The sequence below is a fragment of the Chiloscyllium plagiosum genome, chromosome 2 (genome assembly GCF_004010195.1).
Source record: "Chiloscyllium plagiosum isolate BGI_BamShark_2017 chromosome 2, ASM401019v2, whole genome shotgun sequence".
Taxonomy (NCBI): Eukaryota; Metazoa; Chordata; class Chondrichthyes; order Orectolobiformes; family Hemiscylliidae; genus Chiloscyllium; species Chiloscyllium plagiosum.
This window is the reverse complement of record NC_057711.1, coordinates 132,614,074-132,632,826: the sequence shown is the minus strand read 5'-3', so window position 1 is coordinate 132,632,826 and position 18,753 is coordinate 132,614,074. Positions and strand designations below refer to the sequence as shown.

At 38.2% G+C, this 18,753-nt stretch overlaps 1 protein-coding gene across 8 annotated transcripts in view; it reads left to right on the top strand.

The window, feature by feature from the left end:
• The window catches only part of LOC122564059 (transcription factor RFX3-like), a 309,606-nt gene that overhangs the window by 220,902 nt on the left and 69,951 nt on the right, over positions 1 to 18,753 (top strand). For all 8 annotated transcript variants that reach the window (XM_043718555.1, XM_043718547.1, XM_043718574.1 and 5 more), the window contains 4 exons: positions 2,816 to 2,890; positions 6,378 to 6,559; positions 6,650 to 6,769; positions 16,730 to 16,851. In XM_043718555.1, the coding sequence (XP_043574490.1) occupies positions 2,816 to 2,890; positions 6,378 to 6,559; positions 6,650 to 6,769; positions 16,730 to 16,851 (499 nt within the window). The remainder of the gene's footprint in view (positions 1 to 2,815; positions 2,891 to 6,377; positions 6,560 to 6,649; positions 6,770 to 16,729; positions 16,852 to 18,753) is intronic.

Below are 18,753 nucleotides of genomic sequence, written 5' to 3'. Positions count from 1 at the left end.
TGTGGACTTGTTGGGCCGAAGGGCCTGTTTTCACACTGTAAGTAATCTAATCTAATCTCCAGCTTCAGCCAGGAAAGAACCAGATTCGTAGATGTTTGTTGCTTCAGTCACCTTCACAGATTTGGTAATTAGGTCCTCACCTTGCTATGAGGTTGCATTTGTGGCTCCAGCAAGCTGCACATAAAGACATTCTTAACTGAGGTCCAGATTTGTCATTATTTGTTCCTGCCTGATGTAGGAAAATTGCTCCCAAGCTTGGCACATATAATACAGTAGTGCCTCGACTTACTAACTTAATCCGTTCCAGGACCCAGTTCGCGAATGAATCAATTTTTCCCATTGTTCGGATAGCATAAAAATGCTTGGACGGCTGTTCACAGCGCACGCGCCAAGTCGAACTGAATGAGATCACGCGGGGCACGAGAGCTTTTTCGTTCAACAAGCGCGTAGCAAAGCAGAACAATGAAACCACATGGTCGAACACGGGCTTTTTGCGTTTGTACCTTGTTCGTACCTTGAATTTCATACGTATGTTGAAGCAAAATTTAAGGTACAATCCTGTTCGTAAACTGATTTGTTCGTGAACGGGGTCGTTCGTATGTCGAGGCGCTACTGTATCTGTTAATTTTCCACATCATGCTATATTCTGAGGTAAGTGGTTACCGGTGCAGTTGTAGCTGAAATTGATTTGTTTTTTTTTAATTCATTCACAGGATGAGGGTGTCACTGGCTAGGCACATTTATTGCCCATCCTTAATTACCCAGAGGGCAGTTAAAAATCAACCACATTGCTGTGAGTCTGAAGTCACACATAGGCAAGACCAGGGAAAGTTGGCAGTTTTCTTCCCCAAAGGACATTGATTAACCAGCTGTGTTTTTCCGACAATCAGTAGTGGATTCATAGTCATCATTAGATCCTTAATTCCAGATATTTTATTGAATTCAAATACCCCCACCTGCCTTGGCAGGATTCAAAGCTGGATCCCTAGAACATTATCTGGATCAACAGTCCAGCAATAATACCACTAGACCACCGCCTCCTCTTTCAATGTTCAGACACATTGAAATCAGCAAGAAGTTCTTCTCCACCCACCAGGTCATTCTTTACAGAGCTGTAAAAAATACCAAATACTTACAGAATAATAGCAATAGTCAGAATAAATGAATCAATGCCAACATGGAAAAAGTTGATCCCACTTAAAATGCCTTTGTGGCAGGTTGGTGCTGGGAAGGATAGTCTAATTCCTTGTGCTGAATGCACATTGAAATGTACAAGAATAAAACATTGCAGCTTTGAACTTTAAGATAGCAGTGCATTTCCAAATGAGTGTGCTGATGGATGTCATGATTTTCTTGCTGTGCATGCTATGCATATTTACTGCATGCATATTAACTCCTGTTTCAACATACTAGCCAGGCAATCCAGCACATAAGGCACATGCCATTAGAATTGCAAATTAAAATCAGGTGGCAACGGGAATAATTTCTCATTTTTAATAAAAGTAAAAGTGAAAATTAATATTAATTATTTGAATTGTAGTCACCAATTTTTACCAAGTCCTGTAAATTTAGCTTGCAGATTCTAAATTCACTCTTTCTGTACAATGTTACTAACTTCTGACTAAATGTACCCTTCTAATTTTATAGCTGCCTTCACATGAAGGAAGATGTTCCATTGTGGTACATAATCCAAAGATTGATGTTTCAATGCCCAAGTAGTAGTGAGAAAAAGCAAAGTGGAGAATGTTCTTTTGCTAGATCAAACATACATTGAAGAGAAGAATTTTGAGAAGTTTGTTGAGCAGTGGGGAGGAAAATGAGGAAGGGAGTTTGAGTGCCAATGTGCAATGGCTAAGCAAACAGCTAACAATGCTCAAAGATAGGGTAAAGAGGACACATGATCATTCAGTGTTAATGGGGGGAGAAAAGGTTGCTTAACAGATCTTAAAACAGGAAAAAACACAAAGTTAGAGAAGAGTGAACTGATAGGCTTTGAAGCTGACAGGAATGCAGGTAAGGATGCAAGCTCCAGCATTTTGGATGAGTTGAATAATGTGGGGGATTAAAATGGAAAGGTCAGCTACAAGAGCATTGGCAAGATTGAACTAAATGATGATGAAGGACTAAGCTAGGAATTAGAAATGGAAGCAGGCAATGTTGTAGAGGTGGAATAAAGACATGCATTTATGTAACACTTTTGATGTCTTCAAAATATCCCAAATTGCTGATCAGAATTAATTACTTTTTGAAGAGTAGTTACTGTTGTTTGTAGAACAACAAGTGAATTTGACCACAGTAAATTCTCACAAACAGCAATGGAATGACTGTTGTATCAATTTGTTTGATTGTGTTAACTAAGGAGGATTGTTGAGCAGGACACAGGTAAAATTTCCATCTGTCAAAGTGCCCAGGCAGTTTTGTATTTGCCTGGACAGGTAAGCATGGGCTCTATTTAACATCTCATCTCAAATATGTTACCTCTCACAATGCAGTCCTTCATCAGTATCATACTGATGTGTCAAATTGAAGTGTTCAGCTGCTGATATTGGATTGGTACCCACAATCAATTGACAACTGGCCAGATCATGGGGGATCCTGATCAATATTTAACCACCAACCAATATCGCTAACAGAGATTTTCACATTGCTGTTTGTCAGATCTTACTCTGTGCAAATTAGCACCTTTCCGACATTAATACAGTAACTACAGTTCAAAAGTGTTTTAATTTGCTGAAGAGTACTTTGGAATGTCCTGAGGTCATGATAAGTGCTGTATAAATGCAAATGTTTATATTTTTTTTCTTTTCTAACTCAGGCAGGGATGCTACCACTGAACCAAGCTGATACATTGAAGAAAGTGGAAGTGGACACTTGGAAGAAAGCTGTTTTGGTAATGGTGTAGTTGTGGGGAAGGGGAAATGAGATTAGGGTCAAATAGTTGTTGATTTCCCACATTTTCTGAAAGCTCAATCTTCCAGGGTGCTGATGTAGTCATGGACAGAGGTATTAGTAGGATCCACAAAAATAATTGCACAGGGGGTTTTCTGACATTAGGCTAGAAGAAACGTTGTCTTATTAAGTTCCTGATGTCAGGCAGCTATCACAACATTAAGATTTAGGGAGGAGGCAGCAAATTAGGGCAGGGTGTCATCAACATACATGAAGAAGTTAACCCATGCTTATGTAGGTGACAAATAATGGGAGACTGAGTGCATCCCTGGAGATGAATTTGTAATTATAGAGGAAAAAAGGCATTTAAAGGCAGAGTCAAAACAGGCATAACCAAGTGAACTTGATGAATTTGGCTAAGAAAGACAGGAGGATAGAATAGTCAGCGGTGGAAAGGATTTAAAGGAACAGGACAACGGGATTGTCTGTGTCACCAAATATTGGTTGTGACTTTAACCAGTTAAGTAGGTGTAACGAAAACCACATTCAATGAATTTTAAGAACAAATGGGAGAAATTGCAGTGTTGCTGTGAGGCACTAAGTCAGCCTGTAATGTTTTTAAAGGAAAAAAAGGTTGCATTTCCAGTGACATCTGGAGAATTGTAAGCTTGAATAGTAGACTTTTTAGGAGGGTTAATAACAGCAGTCTTTATAGAATTCAATAATCCTGCCTTACCCCTACCAGTTGTGAGGTGGAACTATTCAGTTGGGCCCTCTCCATTGTCCTTTACCTTTGATAATGTGCTTTTTCTCTCCTCAGAAAATTTATCCTATTCCCAGTTGAAACCACATTTGAATCTGCTGCTACTAAACTCCCTTGCAAAGCATTTTAGAATCTAACCACATGTGTAAAATGCTGTGCTTCTTTTGGCAGTCCATAAATCATGGTCCTGATTCTGGACGCTTCCACTAATGGGAAAAACTTCTTCCCATTTACTCTATCCAGGCACCTCATGATATGGAGCCATACATCATTTCTCCTCCCAACCTTTCGTCTTTAAAGAAAAACCACCTAGACTGTCTGTTGCTAAATATGAAGCCTCTCATCCTCTGGGCTTTCTCATGTTTTTTTTCTTCACTCTTTCCACTGTCTTCACATCCTTTCTAAAATGTGATGTCAGACTTGGAGGCTGTAATGCAGTTAAAGCTGAACAAGTCTTTATGTAAACATTCATCATAAAATTTTTGCTTTTGCACTCCATGTGATTATTTATAAAACCCAGCATCCCATTAGGTATACTGATTGTTTATAGTGTGATTGGTGGTCTCGACAAGCATGTTGATAAGGAAGTGAAGTTAACATGCTAGAAGAGTGTTTATGGTCTAGCTTTGTGGGTAGTCAGAGACTAATGGTATAGAAAGGACAGAGTAGGTAAAATATGCAACTGGAGGGATAATAAGGAATATTGAGGGCGAGAAAGAAGATGTAGTTTTGCCTTATAGATTGATATAATTTTGGTCATACAGCATGGAAACAGGTCCTTTGGCCCAACTCATGCATACTAAACAAGTTTCCAAATCTGAGCTCGTCTCATGTGCCTGCATTTGGCCCAAATCCCTCTAAAACATTCCTAACCATGTACCCAACATTCCCAAGCGTCTTTTAAATGTTATAATTGTGCCCGCTACTACCATTTCCTCTGGCAGCTTGTTCCATGTTAGCACTAACCTCTGTGTGCAAAATGTTGCCCCTCAGATCCCTTTAAAATCTTTCTCCTCTAACCTTAAATCTCAGCCCTCGAGGTGTGCACTCCTGTGCCGTGGGGAAAAGATTTTAGCAATTCATCTTATCTATGCCCCTCATGATTTTATTAACCTCTATAAAGCCAACCCCCAGCCTATGCAACCTATCCTTACAACACAAACTGTACAGTCTCGGTAACGTCTTTGTGAATCTTTTTTCACCCTTTCCAGTTTAATAACACACTTCCTGTAGCGGGACAACCAGAATTATACTCAGTACTCCAAATGTTGCATTCTTTGTGTTCAGAGTGTACAGTGAGAAGATAGTTGGCAAGCTTGCACTTCTATAGTTCTTTCACAGTCTCAGAAAAATTCAAAGTGTTTCACAGTCAGTTAACTTCTAAAGTATAGTTGTTGTTGTAAAGTTGGGAGGATTGGAAAGAGAGGGAGCAATTTGGAGTTATTTCCATACACTATTATGATTTTTGAGTAATTTTTTTCAAGTAAAGGAAGCCATTGTTCATTCAGTTCAGACAAAATCCAAATGCCTATTGAGAGACTATAACTGCTAAACCAGAGGCAGAAAGTTGGACATTACCTCCAATCAAAGGATTCAAGGAAAGGCACCAAAAAAAATAAGAAAGTGGAAGTAGGTCACATTGAAAGTAGTAAAAGGTATATTTTTAGAGTTCTGAAAGGAAATTCTTATTCATACCAAGAGTGCTCAAAAATGGAATGGAGTTACAAACCATGGAGACTGAAACATCAGAATCCTTTAACAACATTTGGCTGACTTTAGAGCCTCTCTTGTTGGATGCAAGGAGATAGACTGATTGACAGCTCATTTATATCGCCCTTTTATTTTTTTCACTTGAAATTATTTTCACTTCAAGGAGATTGGCCTCTGATTTCCAGTTTCTTCCCTGAAGTGCTTGCAGGTTTATTGAGTAGTCTCAGGAACCTGATTATTTAGACAGACAATGTTTGTATCTTAGAATTTTGTACAGGAGTAATAAAAGATTAGTAATAAGAAAAAAGTAATAAAACAATGCATTTTTTTTTCCCGTCTGGCCCTCGTGGTGGGCATCACCTTGGGAAGCATGAAGAAACTCTGAGCAGCCTATCACATTCAGTGACTTCAGCAAACACAGACACACTTACTGATGTGATTGCAAGCCACCTGATCCCTGTTTTATTTTCATAACCTATTTTGATCTAAAACTGTTAATATTTTAAAAGGACAATATAATTTACAGGCAGGCTGAATTAGGAAATGTATGTTTTCGGGGGAAAAGCTGAAAGCTGGACAGCTTTCTGTAACAGCATCAGAAAAGGTACTTTAGTGATAAAATAATTTTATAGTTATTTAGTTTGATAAAATGTCATAGCAAGGAATCTTTCAAGAATATAAGGATTTACATAGTGTAGACTTAACTGTGGTGATTTAGGTAAAGAGGAAGAATGTAATTATTTTGTGGCATGTATAAATATTTGTCTTGCCTTCATTTTCATGATATCAAAAGATTGGACTCTGGTTCTTTCTATGATATCCAAATCAAATGACCGTCAGATTGGATATTTTGCTTCACGTTGCACAACTTTAATGGATATATTTCATAGGCCAATAAACCAATTATTTTAAATTTTTATTGTGATTAATCAACTGTGCCAACTCCAATGTGCTAGTTAAATTCAAATTGTATCTTCAAGTAGTCTTACATCAATGTTTTAACATTTGTTTTCAGCTTCAATGGTTATTGGACAACTATGAGACAGCAGAAGGTGTCAGCCTTCCTCGAAGTACTCTTTACAACCACTATCTGCGTCATTGTCAGGAACAGAAGCTTGATCCAGTCAATGCAGCTTCTTTTGGAAAACTCATTCGTTCCATTTTCATGGGTTTGCGCACTAGGCGTCTCGGCACAAGGTTAGCTATTTATCAGACTGCTTCCTGATTTCCAAACATTATTGTAGTGATTCAGCTCATCTTATTTGAAACAATATTTTTCTCTCTCAGGGGAAACTCTAAATATCACTATTATGGCATCCGGATTAAACCAGACTCCCCACTAAATCGCTTACAGGAGGACATGCAGTACATGGCTATGAGACAACAACCAATGCATCAAAAGCAGAGGTAATAGATCTTTGTGGCTCTAAATTTGCACATCTATAACTTTGTTTCATCCCCAGAGTGAGCATTCATGTTTAACGAGAAAATCAAACACCCAATGATCAACTGAAAAAAATCATATCACAAGATTTCCTTGGATGAAAACATATAAACTTTACTATATAGGAAACAAGTGAAAGAAACATTACTAAATAAGCATTTCTTTGGGTTAATGCTTATACTTTATACTGTAACACATAATAAAATGCAATCACGTGTACTACAGAACAAATGAATCTCTCCTTATTTCTTTTAAATATCACCACCAAAATCTTTGGTTACTTATCAGATTCTTGAAACTTTGCTTCCTGTACCAAACCAAAGTGCCACAGCTCTAAGGAGTTCACTTTCTTACCAGTGTTCAAGCTATTCTTCATGGTAGGAAGTTATATGAGCACACTTCCATTATTTTTGGCGATCCTTAAGTATACCTTGAGAACTTCATGACTGTGGACTTCTCAGCTCAAGCTTGAGCTCAACTCTTGCATAATGCTCCGCCATAGAAATACTCCTGATTATTTATTCCCATATACTTTTGGTCTACAGTTACTTTCAATTCTGCAGAGTTTTTTTCTGCCTGCAATTCAGGACTTCTACCCACCAGCTCTTGAAGCGCAATGGTAGTGTCCTTATCTCTGAGGCAAACGTCCAGTTTGAAATCTCACCTGGTCTGGTGGTCTTTATAGTGTGTCTAAGGGCTCTTGAAGCACAGTGGTAGTGTCCCTAGCTCTGGGTCTTGAAAGCTGTGTTCAAGCCTCACCTGTTCCACAGGTGTGTCATAACGTAGCTGACCAGGTTGATTAAAAATATCTGGATCCACTAACTTGGCTGTTTTCAGCTCAAACCCAAAAGTCTTTATGACCAAGCCTCAGACAACTTCCCAAAATTCCAACCAAGATTCAACCCTGAATTACCCATCTCTGACAACAGAGGTGAGTTTTCTAAGCTATGCTAATTTCCCAATAGCTGCACTCAAAAAGATGTTTCATCTGTAACCTCCATGTGGTTTTAGGGACTTGTGTTTTGTCATTGATTGAACACTAAATTTGCTTTATAAAGCTAAGTTTTATCATTGTTGCCTTAAATTATGTATTGTCATTTTAGTCTCACAAACAGTTCTCTGTTTGATCTAGTGCCCTCAAGAAAAGATTCATAAGGATGTTGCCAGGGTTGGCGGATTTGAGCGACAGGGAGAGGCTGAATAAGCTTGGGCTGTTTTCCCTGGAGCGTCGGAAGCTATAGGGTGACCTTATAGAGGCTTATGAAATCAAGATGGGCATGGATAGTGTAAAAAATAGTCTTTTCCCTGGTGTGGAGGAGTCCAGAACTAGAGGGCATAGATTTAGGGTGAGAGGGGAAAAATTTAAAAGGCACCTAAAGGGCAACTTTTTCACGCAAAGGGTGATGCATGTGCGGAATGAGTTGCCAGAGGAAGTGGTGGAGGCTGGTACAATTACAGTTTTTAAAAGGCATCTGGTTGGGTCCAAGTGCTGGCAAATGGGATAGATTAGGTTAAGATTTCTGGTCGGCATGGACGAGTTGGACGGAAGCATCTGTTTTTGTGCAGTAGATCTCTATGACTCCATGTTATGTTTCAATAAATTCACCTCTCATTCTTCTGATCTTCAATGACATATGCCTAATGATTCTTCATAAGGTAAACCCTTCATCCCCTTAATAAGTCAAGTGAACCTTCTCTAAGCTCTTCCTGGGTGGGGGAGTCCAGAACTAGAGGGCATAGGTTTAGGGTGAGAGGGGAAAGATATAAAAGAGACCTAAGGGGCAAAGTTTTCACGCAGAGGGTGGTACGTGTATGGAATGAGCTGCCAGAGGATGTGGTGGAGGCTGGTACATTTGCAACATTTAAGAGGCATTTGGATGGGTATATGAATAGGAAGGGTTTGGAGGGATATGGGCCTGGTGCTGGCAGGTGGAACTAGATTGGGTTGGGATATCTGGTCGGCATGGACGGGTTGGACCGAAGGGTCTGTTTCCATGCTGTACATCTCTATGACTCTATGACTAAAGCAATTAATTTTATTTTTCGAAAAGGATAACCAAACTGCACGAAGTATTAGAGATGTGGTCTCAGTAACGTTCTGTACAACTGCCATAACATCTGTATTCCATTTGCCTTGGAATAGGCAACAACATTCCATTGCATTCGTAGTCACTTTATGGCTTTATTTGGTACAATTAACCACTGTATGGTTCATACCATTTTATATGATTCATGTACCTGGACACCAACCACGTCCTGTAGTAGCTCTCCATTTAAAATGTATATTGCGTTTGTGTTCTTTCCAAAATGGTTGTCTTCACATTTACATACATTATATTCCATTTGCCAGTTTTTTGCCAGTTATGTGACCTGTCTCTATATCCTTTTGCAGACCCTCTTCCACCTCATAACAATTGCTTTCCTAACTGTCATGGTGTCCACAGCAAAATTATCTATCATATGTTTGTTTCTTCATCCAACTTATTGGTGCACATTGTAAGTGCTTGAGAATCAGTATTGATCCCTGTGACACTTTCTAGTTACAATTGCCAACCCAAAACAAGACCCGTTTATCCCTACTGAAACAGGGGAAGGGTCACTGAACTTGAAATGTTAATTTTGATTTCTCTTCACAGATGCTACCAGACCTGCTGAGCTTTTCCAGCAACTTCTGTTTTTGATTCTGATTTACAGCTTCTGCAGTTCTTTCCATTTCCATTTATCCCTCTCTGTTTCCTGTAAGCGAACCAATTCTTTAACATGCCAATATGTTACCTAGTACATTACATGTGGGCACCTTACTCAATACCTTGAAATCTAATTGTAGTACATGCTACCAAATCCCCTCCAGCTACAGTGAATATTACTTCATCCAGAAACTCTTGCCCAAATTGATTATGCCCAATCACATTGTGATTTTCTAACCCTCTTGCTGTAACTTCCCTAATAATGGATTCCAGCACATTTCTTATGAGATGTCAGGATATGTGGCCTATGACTTCCTACTTTCTGATTCCTTCCTTTCTTGAATAAATATATTACATTTGCAGTTTTCCAAACCACTTCCCTTCTTGAATCCATGCACTTTTATACCTCATGCATCTACTGTTTGTGCTGCCACTTCTTTTCAGCCTTTAGGAAGCAAGCCATTCGGTAATAGGGACTTGGCTCCTTTACGTCAATAGATTTCCCAGCAACTTTTCCTACTAGTGTTTTAAACTGACCTTTTGATTTTCAAATATCATTTGAAAGTTTCTAAGTCCTCTATCATGAAGATAGGCACAAAATATCTGTTCAAAGCCTCCACTATTTCTTTGTTTTCAATTTCCTGCAGATAGAGAGAAAACAAACACTAGCTGCAGTTTCTGTATTCTTCTATTCAAATACTTGTAGTAACTTGTATTTGTGTTTTTACTTTACTAGCTAGATTTCTGTCCTACTCTGCTTTCTATCTCTTTATATTTCATTTTCTGCTGGTTCTTAAAGACTACCCACTACTCTTCCCACTAGTCTTTGCAGGTATGTAGAGTGTTTATTCTGATTTATATTATACTTAATGTTCTTATTTAGCCATGAATGATGCAACATTCTCAAAGAGATTGTTATATGATATTAGCACTCCTTTTTTTTAAAAAAAAGCTACCTTTAGCTGGTACAGAAAATCATGGACATCCTAAATGTGACTGCAAAACAGCCGTGTAATCCAGCAAGTTCAGGTGGCATCAGAAACTGCACAGTGGGTTATAAGTATCGGAATTTCAACGTTATAGTATTGCTTTTAAATCATTCTGAGCATAACTTAATTATATTCAAATGCAATTTTACATAGGCTTGTTTCTGTGCTGCACATTCTGTCACATTAGCCAGATCATGTCATGCTCAGTTTTCTCATCTAAATCTTTCTCTCCCATATTCTTGTCCAGTTTCCCCAGAAATGCATCAAGCTAGTGGCATAATAGTGTTATGATGTGGAGATCGAACCCATCTGTCAATTAAAACTAACACCCCAGAAAAGCTCATCTCGTAATCTGCTAAAAGTGTTAGTGAGTGAAAGAAAACTCTAGATTTCCACTGTTTAAAGAAAAAAATAACAATTTATTTTCCTAACTTAAACAGTTAACACTAAACAGAAACTATTAACAAATCTGAACCCCCTTTTCTTAACTAATCACCATCTGATCCCCAACTCTATAAAAATGCTATTCGAATAAAACAATTATTAAACATTAAATCAGTTTAATCTCTCAAAGTCCAGACATTCTTTAATGCTGTTTTCTTTCCAGTCTTCCGAATCTGTTGCTTGTTTCCACCCTTCCGATTCTGCTGTGTTCTTTCTGGGTTGTCTTCTTACTTTTTACTACTTTTACTGGAAAAGGTACCTTTGATAGATAATGCCTTCTGAGTGATTTCTTTTTGAGAGTCCTTTCAGATTATGTGTGCTGTCATGTTCGATGGCAGTTGCTCTGACCAATTTTCGAAATGCCCTCATTTTTATATTCCTGAATACACCTGAAATTGTTATAGTCTGATTGGTTTCTGGCTGTCAGCATCATCAGATTTTAAATTTGATTGGCTTTGAAGGGCTGAGTGTTTAGTTCAAATCAATTGGTCAGATTTAAATTGTTGTCAAAACAGCAACCAAAACTCAGGAATCCATTTAACTGTCAATTGCATCTGTTTTGGAACAGTTGTTGTGTATACTCAGTGTTTGCTGTACCAAAAACTTAGACAAGCACTTTGTCTTAAAGTGACTATACACTCTTTTGACTTTGTAATAATTATAATATCACTGGATATTCAATCCAGAAGTCCAGGCTAATGCTTTGTGGACATTTGTTCAAGTCCCACCATAGCATTTGTATTTAATTAATAAAAATGTGGAATCAAAAGCTAGTCTTGGTAATTATGGCCATGGCGCTGTCATTTTTTTGATGTTAAAAACTGTCAGCTTCATTAATGTCTTTAAAGAAGTAAATCTGCCATCATTACCTGATCTGACCTGCATGTGACTACAGACCCACAGTGATGTGGTTGACTTTTAATTGCCTTCTGAAATGGCTTAGCAAGCCAGTACGTTCAAGGGCAATTAGGGATGGGCAAGATCACCTTGCCAGCGAAACCTACAAGTCATGAAATGAAAAATGCTATTTGCTTCATTCACCCACCCTTTATGAAAAGCTCCACATCTTTACCACTCTTTATTGATATGCCTTATCTTTCTGAATTCCTTGTTGGATTTCTTGATACTATCTTTTATTGATGGCCTCTTGTTATGCTCTTCTCCAGAGGAAATATTCTGTGTGCCCAGTTTATCTAAACCTTTCATAATTTTAAAGACCACTATTAGTTCACTTCTCAGCTTCATTTATTCAGGAGAAAGGAACCCAATCTGTCAGTCATTTCCTGATTTGTATACACATACTTTTGGTATCATCCTTGTTAATCTGCTCTGTACCATCTCCTGTCTTCTGTATTGTTTTCATGAGGGTGCAGCCCAAACTGCACACAGTAGGTCAAGTGTAGTCTGATTTAGGTTTGATACAGGTTCAACATAACTTCTCTACTTTTTAATTTTATCTTTTGAGAAAAAAAGTGCCTTGGACTTTTCTGTTCTGTGGCCTTGTCTTGCTTAACTTTTAGTAACTCATATATATTCCTTATCTGAGATCCCTTTGTTCCTCCAATTGTAATTGTTGAAATTTGTTTTGCCAATTCATAACATTTTCTATTCTACCTTTAATAAATTATTAATTCTAAACATGCTTTTAATGAGTGATTTTTGAGAAGATTTGCAGCTTAGGTTGATGATAAGTCTGTAAGTTAGCTCACTGAGCTTGAAGGTTTGTTTTCAGACGTTTAATCACCATGACTAGGTAACATCATCGGTGAGAGTCTCCGGTGAAGTGCTGGTGGTATGTCCCGCCTCTCTGTTTATAGGTCTTGATTTCTTAAGGTGGGTGATGTCATTTCCAGTTTTTATTTTTCTTTTCAAGAGAGGGTAGATAGGATCTAAATTGATGTGTTTAATGATGGAGTTCTGGTTAGAATGCCATGCCTCAAAGAATTCTCATGCGTGTCTTTGTTTCACATGTCCTAGGATGTGTGTGTTGCCCCAGTCAAAGTGGTGTCCTTCTTTGTATGTATAGGAACTAGTGATAGTGGGTCATGTTTTTTGGGGGCCACTTGGTGTTCATGTAAACTGGTGGCAAGTTTCCCTCTACATCACACTGCAGCACCCAAGAACTACAAAAAGCAGAAGAAAAATATCTATACAACATTTTCGGGATAAACGGCTACCCAATAAACACAATCCACCAATTCCTCAGAAAAAAACCCAAACAAGCAGACACTATGCAACCAAAAACCATAGCCACATCACCTTACATTAAGGACATATCAGAAATGACTTCCAGACTCATCAGACCCTTTAGCATCATGGTACGCACAAACCTACCAACACACTTAAACAGTGACTAATGAACCTAAAGGATCCATTAGATACTACCATCAAAACTAATGTCATTTACAAGATGCCATGCAAGAATAGTAAAAAACACTACATCAAACAAGCTAGCAGGAAACTAGCAGGAAAAGTAAATATTGATTTCCTTTTTAATTTTTATAGTTCTACTGGAAAAGAAAACATTATTTACAGTTTTGAATTTAATGTGTGTTTGGCACGCAATCATTCTGAACCTGTACTCGTTAAAACTTATTTAAAGTGTATATTTTTCTCTTTATTATTTCTTCCAATGATTCAGTCTTGTGCAACCTATTCCATTAAGCTAGCTGTGTCACCATTTAGTAATTCAGTCTTTATCACAGCATTAAGTTTGATGTTATCATTTTGCTAATTGTTCCTTAGATCTCTTTGTAGATTATCAGTCTATGTAATAAATGCAAGTCGCTATGATGCAAACCAATCTAAGTGCCAACGAGGACATGTTTTTAAAAACTTAATGTGACTTTTTCATCATCTCCAGGATATTTATTGCCACTTAACAAACTTGTTGATCTGTTTCAAATGATCTTTGTGCCAGAAATTTGCAAGCAGGGCAACATGTCCCAAATGCATATCACTCATGCATTTCCCTAAAATATAGATGGCACTTCTCAGCTTTCATTGTCAGAAAATGTAACAAGAAAGAAATATAGGGCACTTTTTTTTTAATATCCACTCACTTCTCCAAATGGCCGCTGCTGCAAATGAGGGCGATCTACACTCGTAATCTTGAAGGGTACTGCTTAATTGGAGACTTTATTAAGGTGCAAAAAGATAAGATGATGCAAAGGTAAATTATTGCAGAGGCTGTAAATCTGAAATAACAGAATCTGCTGAGAATATTCAAGTCAAGCAGCATCTGTGGAAAGAGAAACAGAATTAATTTTCATGTTGGTGACCTTTATTTGGCATTGGGAAAAATTGTAAAGTAATAGGTTTTAAGCAAATGAGAGGGGAAGGGCAAGCAAAAGAATAAAAGTGAAGATCTTTGATTATGTGAAAGACAGAAGAGATTAAACAATAAAGGAGTTAGTGGTGCAGGAATAGTAATCAGACAGTTTCCTCTTGCAGGGGAGACTAAAACTAGGCATCAAGGTTTAAGAAAAAGAGGTTTCCCTTTAAAATGGAGACAAGGAATTCTTTTTTCTGAAGATCATTAGTATGTGTGGAATTTTTTTCCTCAGAAAGCAATGGAGACTGGATTGGGACAGATAGGAAATTGGAGTTGAGACCACAGCCAGATCAGACTTCTTTTGTTAAATCGTGGAGCAGCTCAAAGACCAAAGTCCTATGTTCCGAAGTAAAGAAATAAAATATGTATGTGGAGGAGGTGAGAATGGCATAATCACAGAATATTATGATGCAGAAGGAGGCCATGCAACCCATGATGCCTGCAGCAGCTCTATTATCTAGGCTGGCCATATTATCTAATGACAATCTCCTGCCTTTTCTCCATATCCCTGCAAATCATCTCTATCCAAAAGACCATCCAATGCCCCTCTTGAATGCCTTAGTTGAACCTGCCTCCACCAAATTTCCAAGCAGTGTATTTCATACCCAAACAACTCACTGTGTAAAACGTTTTTTTTACATTATCCTCACTTCATTTGCGCATCACTTTAAATCGATGTTCTCTTGCCCTTGTTTCTTTTACAAAGTGAAACTTCACCCTAACCACTCTGTCCCACCCTGTAATGATTTTGAAAACTTCCATTGAGCTTCTCTCCAGTCCTAATTTCTTCAATCTGTCCTGAGTTGAAGATTGTCATACTTGGAAACATTCTAGGAAATCACTTCTTCTCTGCAAAGCATAATGATGAACGAGTACTATTGAACAGCAAAACATGCTGCTGGATGGTTTCACAGATATGCTCTTAGTTTTATTATACCACAGAATTAATTATATCAACAGGAAAATGAGAGTGAAACAAAAATCTGTTGGGAAAGAGGAAACAAAATGTACCAGAGGTTAGGTGTGAAGTTTAGATTAGGTTAGATTCCCTACAGTATGGAAACAGGCCCTTTTGCCCAACAGGTCCACACCAACCCTCCAAAGAGCAACCCTCCCCCTACCCTATATTTAGCACTGATTAATGCACCTAATACTATGGGGCAATTTAGCATGGCCAATTCACCTGGCCTGAACATCTTTAGATTGTGGGAGGAAACCAGAGCATCCAGACAAAACCCACGCAGACACGGGGAGAATGTGCAAACTCCACACGTGCAGTCGTCCAGGGAGGGAATCGAACCCGGTTCCCTGGCATTGTGAGGCAGCAATGCTAACCATTGAGTCACCATGCCGTCCAAGTTGTTGAATTAATTGTTGAGTTTGGAAGGCTGTAAAGTGACATATTGAAAGGTCCTGTTCTTTGAACTTTTGATGAGCTTCATCATTGCAGGGTGTAATGACTGAAATGTCAGCATGAGAATAATGCGGAGAATTAAAATGATATACAACCGAAGTTTGTGATCCTGTTTTCGTACTGAGTGTAGGTGCTCTACAAAGACGCCATCTAATCTGTATTTGATCTCCCCACATTTAATGATAAATGCAGCATGCTACATTGAAAGTATTACATTAAAATCATTGTTTCACTTGGAAGGACTGTTTGGATTGTTAGGTAGTGAGGCGAGAGAGTATGAAAGGGCAGGTGTTGCATTTCTGCATCTGCATGGGAATAAGGTATTGTAAATGAGCCAAGCTGTTATGGGTGGAATTGTCCTTTCCAATTGCTGAAGGGGGATTGGTGCAGGAATGGGGGAGAAGGAGTGTGTGGAAGAGGTGCTGGCTTGGGAGGACAAGAGGAAATGGTTCTGAGTAGGAAGGACAAAGATGAAAGCAGAAGTGCATAAAACAGATGCTTATGATACCAAGTGGGCCTTTTATTGTGCAAAAATAACCATCTATCAAAAATGTAGGTATGGAACGTTGCATCATTAGAACAGGTATAAATTATGTATAAGAAACAACTGGATAATTGTAACACACAATATTATTTTCAATTAAACCTGGAAGGTTGGAATGGTAACTAATTTAAATCAGTCCAAAGTTAAAATTTGGGTCAGGAAGAAACCCTTCAGTCAAAAACTGCTGAATGTTTGGCATGACCTGCCAGGTAGGTGGTAAAAATACAATTCCTAGCAATGGGTGAAATACAGTTAAATGCTATCATGGGAGAGCTGCGGTAGTATAAGAACAAAAGAGTCTTAATTGGCTAATTTCTGTTTTTGCTCCTGTTATTTTCTTAATGTATGTCTATGCTGTTATTGCACAGAGTAATAAAGTTTCTTATATTTTGATACTTTAGTATGTTCACTGTCCTTCTTCTTTCCAAGATGTTAGTCTTCAGAAGTTCAGATTTTGCTAATACTTTTATTCTAGTGTTTTCAATTTGAAGTTGATAATACTCTTTCTTAGATATAAACCTATGCAGAAGTTGGATGGAATGGGAGATGGCTTTGCAGGAAGTGGCCAACAGATTCCTAACTCTGCAGAGCAAACCATTGTAGCACAGAGTCAACACCATCAGCAGTTTCTTGGTAAGCTGCAGTTATATGTCAGCTTTTAATATTTCTTGTCATTTACAACTTTCAAGTTAATTTTATACTATGTACCATCTGCAAATAAAATAGTCTTTAAATTTCTAATTAATTAGGGAAAGATAAAGAACCAAGTACAAATGTTTGGGTTGATGTGCATAAAATAATGAACAAGGAAACAGCACCAGAAATATCACCATTAGCTGTTGCCTTTTTCTCAACCACACGCTGCTCCATACAATACACTGAAGTTAAGCAAAAAGGAGGTGATACCTCAGAACAAAGTCAACAAGCAGAATGAAGTTTTGTGACTTATTGGAGCTACAATACCTTAGGAGGCTCAGGCTTTCACAGCAGATCATTTCTGACATCTGCCGCCTCCTGGAACAAGACCTTATTTCAAGACGGAGGTGCAGACTCATTGCCAGTCATAGTCCAAACACCACAGCTCAAATGTTTTCACCTGATTGTAATCTCAGATCAGCATTCCTCTCTACCACTGATATCTTTCACCTCCATGCTTATAAACAAATATACCTACCTGTACATTAAAAATATGCAAGGATTCTCCTTCCACCACCTTTTCAGGAAGGTAACTCTAAAGACTGAAAACGTTTTGAAAGAAAACTGTTATGGACAGACCAAATCCCCTGCAAGTATATCAAGAAGATAGCCTAGACCCTAACGTTTTCTTTTTTAAAGGTAAGTGTAAGGTGCTGTGTTCCAGATTAATTTGATTGGTTACGCTACTCAGCTTTAGCCAAAACACACTTCAGTCTTACTCTACAGTTAAAATACAAACAAAGGAAAGAAGAATTGGTCTAACTTGAACTCTATTTGAAAAACTTAACAGAATGATAGACTATTTAACTATTAGCAGCAACTGTTCCAATATAGTAACATCCCATAAACACATCCTTGGCAAAGGCAAGTAAAATAGATTATCTCACATGCAATTCTGGCAGCTGAGAGAGCCCAAACTTTTAGCTGAAGTGAAGAGAGAGAGAGATGTAACAGCTTTGATAACTAACTTCCAAGAACCCCAACAAATACTGGAAACTAAAGTAAAACCCTGGTTTTGTGGGAGCCTGGCTCCACTCGTAGATGCTGCTTCTATTGTTGCAACTTAAAAAGAAAAGAAACCCAAGGCTTCACAGGCTGCTTACTTTATTGGCTTGGAGCAGATCACTCTTCAACCTCTGAATGAAACAAAATGACAAAATATACTTTTTAAAGCAGAATATTGTCATATCTCCCCCCCTTAACAGTAATGAGCCATCAATATATAAAAATGCCTTCATTCTTAAAAACCTTTTGGTCTTACGCTATTAATACACTACAATACATATGTATTCCATCGACTCTAAACATGCAAACATTCAATACCACAGTCCTGCGAGATCTGCCTTCATGATTGGCACAGTGTAAAAGATAAACAAAAAACTAATAGAACCAAAACCACTCCTCCAGCCCATAGTGCTCATATGCTTATCTTCCCTACGCTCTCCATGACTGAACCATGCTACGGATTGCCACCTAATGTGCCATACCTATCGCCATGATGCCTCATCCCCTCCACACTGCTCTCTTTTCCTATATCTATCCTTATAGCCTCCTTGCCACCCTATGCTACTGTACCCGATCTGGACTAAAGCAGTGTGGTTGACTTTGGGTAATTAAGGATGGACAGTGGATGCTAGCCCAACCAGCAGTGCTCACATCCCATGAAAAAGTTTTTATTTTAATTCTTTCTCCTTAAGCATCATTCATAATGCTTTCTCACTTCCAATATGAGATGCAAAATAGCCTGTTTATTATTTCATTGAATCTCTACTGTGTGGAAACAGGCCATTCAGCCCAACAAGTCCACACCAACTCTCCGAAGACTAACCTACCCAGACT